Genomic DNA, 9,761 nt, shown 5'->3' on the forward strand with positions numbered 1-9,761 from the left:
TTCACTCTGGTCTTTAAGTTTTTGTTTCACACAAGCAGTCATTAACACTTGACATGTAAATATACAACACAGCATCACGTGTTCCTCTGCTGGCCGCTACATGCTGCTCCAAGACGAAGTCTGAACGCAAACTGCTGTGTCCCACATCAAAGTATACACAGTACATACTGATCTTTATAGTATACAGTGCAGAAGAATACAAGGAATCCACAGGAAATGATATAATACAGTTTCTGAGGCGTTCCTGGAGCTGTTTCACTGCTATTAGTTTCCATTCTTTTCAGCTGAGCAGCTCCTGTATTTCCTTTGTGCAATGCATTGTGGGACAACAGTGTACATCAACAGCAAATCAGGGGTGCTTTAGTCTCCATACTGACTGTTTTGAGTATTTTTCAGTACTTTATTTGGTCACTTTTCCTGTGTGAACATACTACAGACTCAGACTCAGTAGTATGGACCTGGGACACAGCTAATATCTGTCCCCCATGAGACATTCAGGTCTTTGTCGATCATTTCACTTCTTCTCCGTGTCTTGGTGGTGATTTTGACAAATAGTCTCATTTAAAAGATGTTAAATATTTAAAAAATGTCTTGCTTGATTGGCTGGTGTCTCCCACCTCAGCTCCAAGCCACCTCCTTTGATTGATTATCACCCTCCATGATCAATCAACACAAAGTGCGGACCAGAACCTGCTCCAAATGCTTTGAAACACAAACATCAGATTTTGCTGAGAGGCTAGTTTGAGATTTGACAAATATTTCATATAAAAATATAATATTGTTCCCAAACAGGCTTCATCTTTGTCCTCCGCTGGCCTCTGGTCCTGATATCCAGTCGTCACTCACTTCTTCTTGTTCTCTTTGCAGGCGACCACATACCGCTGAGCGACGTTGAGCGGAGGGGAGTAACCGTCGGCGTACGACGTGTCCTCAAACAGCACCGAGTAGTCGTCCTGAGGCTGCAAACAGACACATGCAGAGGTTAGTTTGGAGGCTCCTGCATCCTGAGAAGAGTCTCTACTGGCTGCTTCGCTTTTCCATTACGCAGTATCGTTAGCTTCAGACTGAAAGCTTCGGGGACAGAGAAATGTCCAACTCAAACAAAAGGTTCTTCTGTCCAAACACTCTTAGATCAGACACGACGAGCAGAAACAACAGACTGCAGATCTGGAACAAGTGTTACAAGCGTCTGATTGGTGGTTTTAGCATCTGACTGATCAGCGACGTGTATTTATCAAGTCTCAGAGGGGGAAGTCGGTCCTGCAGTCAGCAGGAAAGGACTCCTATCGATTGATACTGAGGAGAGCTCCAGAGGTGTCCTGACCTACATTATCCTCATACATTAGCATCAGAGATCTTTACATCGTAAACGCTGCTGAGCCGAGTGCTGAGAGTCTCACCCTGTGTGGTGGGGTGTGGATGAGGGCCCGGTAGAAGCAGGTGGTCTGGGGGTAGAGGGCCAGCACCAACTGGTCCTTACTGAACAGGGCCTCTGGGTCCGTCTCTGGGTTGGCCTTCCACTGAGGCAGAGGGATGATCCGCCGTCTGCTCAGAGTGTGTCTCCTGATCACACACACACACACACACACACACACACACACACAGTATGTAACTCAACACAAACACATTCTGAGGAGATATCCAAAATCCAAAACTGTGACACTATCAGACTGAACCTGAAGGGGACTGACAAAGACTGAAGAGAAATAATACACAAAGAGAAGAACAAGAAGACTTCCTGATGCTCATGATCAATACGGAGCTATTGAAGAGAACTCACTCTTTGCCTTCTTCATCAATGTCGTCCACTTCATATCTGGAGGGAGAAGTGAAGGAACATTAAACTGATTTCATTTCACCTCCTGAAGGTCCAGCCCTGACATTTGGAGTATTTTAGTCATGTGATGTTCTCACTTGTTGTTGGAGTGGTTGTAGCTGACCACCTCAGCCAGGATCCACTGCTCGTCCCCGTCCACGGCCTTCACCCTCGCTGCCACCTTGTCGCCCTGTTTGGCCACGTAGTCGCTGCTGGCTGGAGTCGCCCCGCACAGAGACGGGGGGCTGGAGGGGGTTAATACAGAGAGAGAAAACAAGATATCAGTGTTGTGCATCATACAAGTAGTTCATGAGTGTAGTTAGTGTGCGCAGAGCAGCGTGGCATCTTCTTAACATCTTCCATCTGTCAGAGCAGATTTCAACAAGGTTTGGTGACCAAAAGAACAGTAACAGACGATATCAGACATCAGAACCAGCAGAGGAAAGGCCACTTTGCTGTGTACTCGAGTCTGCTCTCAACATATTTATTCTCTTGGACTGGTCGGTCGGTCTCGCCTTATTACAGTCTTTGGTTTCTCTTTCCTGCAGCAGTAAAGATCCCCACAGAGACACAAAACTCTGTAATATCACTCGTCAGGTCGTCGTGCTGTGTTATTAGCATGTAGCCTGGTGAACCTAATCATCTGCTCACTGTGTGTCTACAGGCTGTAAAGAAAACTCCTCAGCAGGTAAATCTCCTGTAAGCAGATGAGCAGCAGCTACCTCTCCCCCGGCTTGCCAATCCACAGAGGGAGCGTCATGGCCGACTGCTGGAGGAGCGTCATCAGGACGCCTCGCCTCATCGTCTTCCTGGGAGGGTCGCTGTCTGCTCCCTTAGCAGCTGCAAAAACAATTATTCAAATCAGAATCTCTTCAAATTAAAAAACACAAGTTACAGAAGTCCTGTCGCCGAATTTTGAATTTTGTCAGAATATCTTTTCATCACACACATACCTATTCTCTTCTCCTCCAACAAAGACTTGATATCTGCAATTTTATCGAGAGCATGGCGCAGAATGCTGTGAGAAATAAAAGAAGTAAGTGAACAAAGAGCGTAAGGAGTATTGACTCTAAGCCTGGACAGACACACTCGCCTTGATGCTGATGACATGATGCCTGTGTGTCACACAAACTACCTTTTGTGGGGTAAGCCAGTTAAATCAAACCAGTGGTTCTTAAACTTTTTCTTTTAAGGCCCCCTTTGGAAGCAGAAAAGGTGTCATACCCCACCACCCCCACCCTTTGTAAACCCATTACATTTTTATCAACCATTAACAGTGCTGGTGAAACTAGCAAGCTGAAATGTATTTCAATAAAAGGAACATCAATGCAAATAAAAGGTGTTGTTCAAGCTGGCAAAGGAAACAAGGCTGACGCCAACTCATCAGTAAAATAGATTTTGTCATATTTTGCACTTGACTGGGGGTTTGGCTGATCAGAGCACTCTTGTCCGTTTCTTGTTCCGACAGGATTCTCCTGATCCGTTTGAGAGACACTAAATGAAAGTAACTTTCCCCCTGCTGCCTCCAGAGTCTGTGGCTACTCACCTACACTCTGCCTCGGCATCTGCTTTGGCTGTGGTGTACAGTCCCCTCAGCTTGGTCCGGTAGTATGGGGACGCTGAAGGAGACAGTGAGGGAATCAGGACTCACAGAAACTAACAACCAGCTAGAAAAGTAAAATCTACAAGCTGCATGTGTGTTGGTGTGAGCACTGTTTGTCTTCCTCAGTGTTTGGAAATGGAGAGTTCACAGTGTGGTGACTGACTTTTGTTTTCTGTCTGCATCCTCTCATGTGTTTTCTGAATGTTGAGCAGATTATGTTCACTGCGTGACCTCTCCTCCTGAAAAGAGAGACATGGTGATTATTTGATTAACCTGTCTGAGCATTATACTGTACATCTAACCATGGCTACACCTGTCCACAGGTGTGTAATAAGTATTATAACCAATGCCGCTAACTTACCTGGGTCTGTTTGATGAGCTGATGGAGCTCTGTGAGCAGCTCGGCAATCTTGGTATCGGCTGACATGTCCGTACCTGCAAGTTGTTGGCATTTGTCTAGTTGGAAACGGCGTTGATGTGTACAAAACCCCATGGAAAAAAAAGTCATTTTAAAGGTACGGGGCACGGCATTTGGTAGAAAAATGACTGCCATCAGTTAGTAGTACCAGACCTACTTGTGTTATCAATCTGAAGATTTTATTAAAATAGCCAGCCGAATAAAAAACCGGAGAGTGTCGGTTTTCATTCATCTTCTAATACGTTTGTATGTCTCCTGAATAACAAGGCTTCTCTGAATTGAAAGATTTCTGAATGGAGTTCGGTGCTAAAACGACAACTATGGCACTTTGGGTTTACACGGCAGCAAAAAGCATAATTTAGTTTTAGTAAGGCCGGCTAAAATGCAAAAGCTATCTTTAGTAACGGAAATGCACATTATAGCTGCCGAAGTGCTATGTTAGTTGACTGGGTTAGCAAGTGGTTTGTTTCGCTAATGTTAGCTAGGCTGTTAGCTAAACTGTGCGGTTTGAGCTCATGCAACAAAAACATTAGTTATATACATTCCCACTTTGATAACTTAATATATAGGATATGCTTTATCTTTTTCTTGGCACAACATGTAACACTACTTACCGTGTTAGTTTTTCTGTTTATTTATTGTGGGCTTGCTAACTACACAGATTAGCTTCTTCTTCTTCGTTGGTGTTAATGGGGGAGTCGCCACCAGCTGGACGGAGTGTGGAACTGCAGGCTCTGCAGGGTGAAAGCTGTTCCCTCAGTTTGTTGGTGGAAGTTGGTTTAACAGTTGTGGAAAGTAACGAAGTACATTTACTCAAGTACGAGATACTTTTACTTTGCGTGAGTTTTTCTATTTTCTGCTGCTTCACTACATCTCAGCGGCAAATACTGTACTTTTATTCCTAAAATGTTTCTTCTACATTTATTTGATAACTTTAGTTAATACTTTGCAGATTCACATTAATAATACAAAATAAAAAACATTAAAAAATAAAAATAAAACATGAAAGTGAAGAACATGTTAATACATCAATAATTAATATTATTGTTATTATATTATATTATATATATTATCCTGAAATAGTCCATTCTGCATAATGAGTACTTTTACTTTTAGCATATTTTATACTTTTACTTAAACGTGAAGTAATCTGATGTAACATGCACAAGAAGAGCATTGGAGCATTTTCACAGAGTAGAACTTCTACTTTTACTTAAGTAAAGGATTGAAATTCTTCTTCCACCCCTGCAACATGATATCTGACAACGTTTTCATCCTGCTTCATCCAACAGTGTCTATTCCGAGCTCAAGTCAGTTTTCCGGGATTTTGTTTTCCTTGACCAAGTCTGTAATCATGTTTTTATTGTTAAATAAGGGTGGAAGTAGCCTGCAGGCCGTCCTCCTGAACAACACAGTCGTCGACCAAAGTCAAGTCAACGTGACCACTCTGTATATATAATGTATAAATAAATCCCTGCTGATTAACTTGTTCCACTGGATAAAGGATAACGCTGAGGAGAGAAATCTGAATGAAAGACGTTTTTGTGTTTTTATTTGTGATATCTTTTGTATTTATCTGTGCTCTTCACAGGATGGGTTGATGGCACTTTGGCCTGTGCCAGATATCGTGTACAAACTGTGCTATCGTCCTACTCGGAGAGCAGGCGGCAGATAAACATCCTGAGGATTAATGATCAACCTCTGCTGTGGTGTGAAGGCCAAACTGAGGCCAGTGTGTTTAGGAATCAACCGTTAATCATTCAAATGTGAGCTGAACACCTGTTAATAACCTCACCTTAGCTGTTTTCTAGAGAGTCAAACTTCTGGTCACGGACACAGAAAATAGTTCTGCATGTAGACCTTAAAAGCCCTGTAGACAGGTCAAAGGCCCAGATCAGGGTTCTAGCCTGACAATCAGACCCAAACATGGAGAGCTGGAGCTGCACTTTCAGACATGTGGGGCTATAAAACTGAAGGCTGCTCCTCCAGGTTTAGTTTGGACTCTGTAAACCACCAGGAGTATTTTAAAGTCAGTTGGAAACAGCCAGTGTGGCTCTGTCCAAAGGTAACAAAGAGTTGCCTGCCAGCACCTCTAAAGCTCCCTGATGAACACGTCATATCATGTTGCTTTAATCTGCATAAACAACTTGGGTTAAAAATGACACGTCAACGAGATGAACGCCTGTCTTAACCATGAGACTGCTATTAAAAAGTAAAACACAGCAGTGTGAGCTGCAGACCACGTCCAATGTAAGGAATAAAGGTTGAACTCAAAATACCGACTGAGCTGGGAGGAATCTGGGGACTGGGATTAAAATCAGCGTGGGATTATAATTCATTAAGCGTGAATCATTTCAATGAATTTGATACGAGGTTAAAATGCATGTAGTGTGGTTTAAATAGTGAGAACCAGGACTTGAGGCTGGTATCTTATCTGTGACCTGGTTTGCAGCTCTGTGTTTGCACTGGGTGTGTTACACGCCTGAAACACGTGTGCCAGCTCACACGGGGCGGCCGGAGTTTCTGCAAATATTTACTGTACCGAGTCTCGTCACGGCCGGACGAGGAGGACGAGACCAAAACAAGACGACGAAGAAAGTGCAGATTGCCATGGCAACACAGAGCCTGCTGTGTTTTCATGCAGAAGCAGAGACGTAAGGCAGCAGGCTGGTGATTAAACCACTGAAGGCTGAAGGAGACTCTCTACAGAAAGTCAAACACAGCTGCTGTCTGTCTGCACGAAGACTCTGATGAAGATGAAACTTTCATGTGTTGAACTAAATACATTCACTCAAACACTGAAGTACTAGAAAAACTGAGGTACTCTTACTTGTTATAATAAGTCTGTGGTGCTCCTGTTTTTAATCATGTAGCCACAGTAATAAAGGATTTTAAACGTTGGTCCATCAGAGTCTCATGTTGATTTAATACTTTTACTTCTTTACTGGAACTGAAGTAAAAGTCAAACCCTGTGACTCTCATGGCTGAGGGATGTTTCACCGTCAGAGGATGTGAAGGCCTGTAATTACTGCGTGTCACAGTGTTTGTTTACAGCTGCGCCAGGCAACACTCACCCCCCCCAAACACAAACTGTATTACAGCATCAGGACGAAAACACACGACATGTAAAGATCTGAGAACACGAGAAAGCAACATATACATGTCCATTATAACGGGTTCAGGAGGTGTTTTGAGAGGACGTGACATGTCATGTGACAGTGAAGTCACTGGGTCACATGACATGGCAGCTGCTGAACAACGTCTATTAACATATTTATGTAAAATAAATGAATCATTGTTTAATGATTATTTTCACTAATCTGTCATGTGACACAACATCTGTCAGTAGTTCCTTCTACAGATGAATAATCATGAGTACAGATGTGCACGTGTGTCCAGGACACACTGAGGTTATCTCCTCTCTGATAAGTTCAGGCCAAAGTTTGTTTTACTTTCAAATGTCACGAGATAACAACACACACACACACACACTCACACACACACACACACACACACACACAGAGACAGAGGTCATTTGGACCCACAGGGACCTGGATCAGGTTCTAAACAAAGGTGGGTCTGATCTGCTGTAGGTCAGACTTCAGACTCCAGCCTGTGTTTGTATTTGATGTCTGATACATGTGAAGCATTAATAAAAACTCAGACTCCAGCTGACCTGCAGCTTTAATATCTACATGATGCAACATTGCTGCAGCAGAAAGAGGACACCTGCCGGGGGGGGAGGGTCCGGGGGAGGGGCTGCACGTCTCCGTTATAAAGACACACCGACACTTGTGGATAAACATCTTGCTTTGTTCGCAGAGAGAAGACAGAAGACGAGAGACAGAGGGTCCAGGTCCAGGTCCAGGTCCGTGCTTTCTGAACAGAGACTCTCTACAGTGTCGTTGTTTTTGGAGCAAACCTCATTGAAACAAACATGAGTCACGTCGACGTGAAAAACCTGAAGCCCACCAGCTTTGAAGACGAGTACTACGATCAATACGAGTATTATAATTTAACGGATAAGTACGCAGGTGAGGTCACCGTCCTGCAGGTCCGCCTGGAAGCAGCTCACCAGCTGTTCTCTGGGTTTCTCTGTTTGATTTGAACATTAACGCGTTTTTCTCAACAGAGGGCTCAGCCCGTAAAGGCAGGACCAAGAAGGAAGCCAGCGACAACACCAACAGACACAACCCCTCCGGACATGAGCGCAAAATTGTGGAGAAACTCCAAAACACCGAGAAGAAAGCCAAGGAGTGAAAAGTGAGGTGAGTTTGCTCTGAAGTCCCAGTGTCTGTTAATCTGTGTTTAGTGAAGTTACTGAACATCTCACGGCCTCTCTACTCTGTAGTCTGTAATCTCTGAATGACATCTGGTCTGTGAAACTGAACTTAAGACTGCTGACGCACCAAGTTCAACTTCTCCTCAGCTGTTTCCTGCCACAGTCCTTTAGCGGGCGGTTGTGACTCAAAAGCTGATTTTGTTTTTTAATTGAGCTTTCCCTTCAACAATCGTTTCCTTTAGCTGACCGTCATCCATCATTTACAGCTTGTCACAAGTGGACGTTGCTGCCAACATGTACTGAAAGAAGTTCCAAGTCTTTGTTTGTGTCCATGTAACCCTGCGCCGAGTTTGAGAGTGACTATAGTCCTTGTTAGTGATAAAGTGGCTGAAACATTTTAAATGCTTTTTGCTGTCACAAATGGAGTAGACACTTTAAATTGGACCATTTGTGAATTAAATTTGGCATGTGGAACTTTTCAATGTTTGCAATTTTTGTGGTTGACAGACTTTAGATCTATTCTTAGATCTGACTTGGACATAACAAACCTTTTCCTTCAACTGCTTTTCTACGGAAACAAGAATCAACTCTTCTTTTTCTAATCCAGGGCGACTCGGACGGCTTATCCCGGAAAAACCGACCACGGCCTCTTTGGCGACAGAACGAGACGTACAGACGGCGGCAGCGTCCTGAGCTCCGCCGGGCGAGGTTTGACCTGGGCGTGAAGAGGAGCCCACAGATCCAGATGTTCCAGCTGCAGCTTCAGTGAGGAGATCTCCCTCATGGCAGCAGGCTGTTGTAAAGCACTCACCTGTGGTGGGGTGCACCTGGGTGCCGGTTCAGACCGTGATGGTGCACGTGTGATTGTGGCAGTTGGGTGATTTTGATGTGTTGACAAGTTTTCAGTGGATTTTTAAAGTATTTTTACCATTAAAACTCTTTTTAAATGACTGTGTAGTTGTTTGTCCTCTCGTAGGCGTCTTTTACAGTGATGGAAGAAGTTCAACACCTTGATGAGAAAACACTCAGAGGTAACTCCTGTATTCAGTCGGCTGGATGTTAAACCTCAACGCTGTTTTGGTTCAGATCAAACTGGCCAACACTGAAAGCTCAGCTTCATCATTTAAAAGAATGAAATCAAAATGTTGTCGGTTTTCGACCCTTTAGGCGGCCGTATTATTCAGTCTGAGTAAAAGCTGAAGTAGTCGTAGTAAAATATACTCGAGTATCTGACATAAGGAACCCTCGCACTGAAGACTGGTCCCTTTAGAGCCGTGCCTCCCAACACTGTGACCCCTGTGACCCCTTACAATCGAAGCTCTGCCTGATGCTGGTGTTGAGCAGGTATGATGTTTACCATCTTAGTTTAGCATGTTAGCATGCTAACTTTAGCTAATTAGAGCTGAAGTGCACCACTCAGTCATAAACTAGTGACATTCAGTCATAAACCAAAGTGTTGGACACATGAACATGTTGACCTGATGGTGGCGCTGATGAAGAGTCAGAGGATCACCAGACTCACTACAGTCCATCCTGAGGGGACCATGAAGGTCTGAACCACATCTCATCACAGTCCATCCAGCAGCTGATAAGGTGTTTCAGTCTGGACCTCAGTGGAGGAGCTTCCTGTTCATCATCCTGC

General features: G+C 44.0%; 2 protein-coding genes across 3 annotated transcripts; one reads left to right on the plus strand and one right to left on the minus strand.

Moving 5' to 3' along the window:
- Nucleotides 1-4,563, minus strand: sgf29 (SAGA complex associated factor 29). 2 transcript variants are annotated; one of them, XM_070923878.1, is made up of 10 exons: nt 4,452-4,563; nt 3,781-3,854; nt 3,583-3,658; nt 3,363-3,435; nt 2,770-2,834; nt 2,539-2,656; nt 1,915-2,061; nt 1,781-1,816; nt 1,401-1,563; nt 1-959 (listed from the first exon to the last, which is right to left on the minus strand). In XM_070923878.1, the coding sequence occupies exons 2-10, from the start codon at nt 3,844-3,846 to the stop codon at nt 843-845; spliced, it is 861 nt and encodes a 286-aa protein (XP_070779979.1). In that variant the 5' UTR covers nt 3,847-3,854; nt 4,452-4,563; the 3' UTR covers nt 1-842. The 2 variants fall into 2 exon arrangements, with proteins under 2 accessions (XP_070779979.1, XP_070779980.1); XM_070923879.1 differs by having other exon boundaries at nt 3,781-3,875; nt 4,452-4,511.
- Nucleotides 4,564-7,635: 3,072 nt separating this feature from the next.
- nupr1b (nuclear protein 1b) lies at nt 7,636-9,069 on the plus strand. The gene is made up of 3 exons (XM_070923900.1): nt 7,636-7,871; nt 7,970-8,105; nt 8,727-9,069. The coding sequence occupies exons 1-2, from the start codon at nt 7,775-7,777 to the stop codon at nt 8,095-8,097; spliced, it is 225 nt and encodes a 74-aa protein (XP_070780001.1). The 5' UTR covers nt 7,636-7,774; the 3' UTR covers nt 8,098-8,105; nt 8,727-9,069.
- Nucleotides 9,070-9,761: the final 692 nt, after the last annotated feature.

Source organism: Enoplosus armatus, chromosome 17 (assembly GCF_043641665.1).
Source record: "Enoplosus armatus isolate fEnoArm2 chromosome 17, fEnoArm2.hap1, whole genome shotgun sequence".
NCBI lineage: Eukaryota > Metazoa > Chordata > Actinopteri > Centrarchiformes > Enoplosidae > Enoplosus > Enoplosus armatus.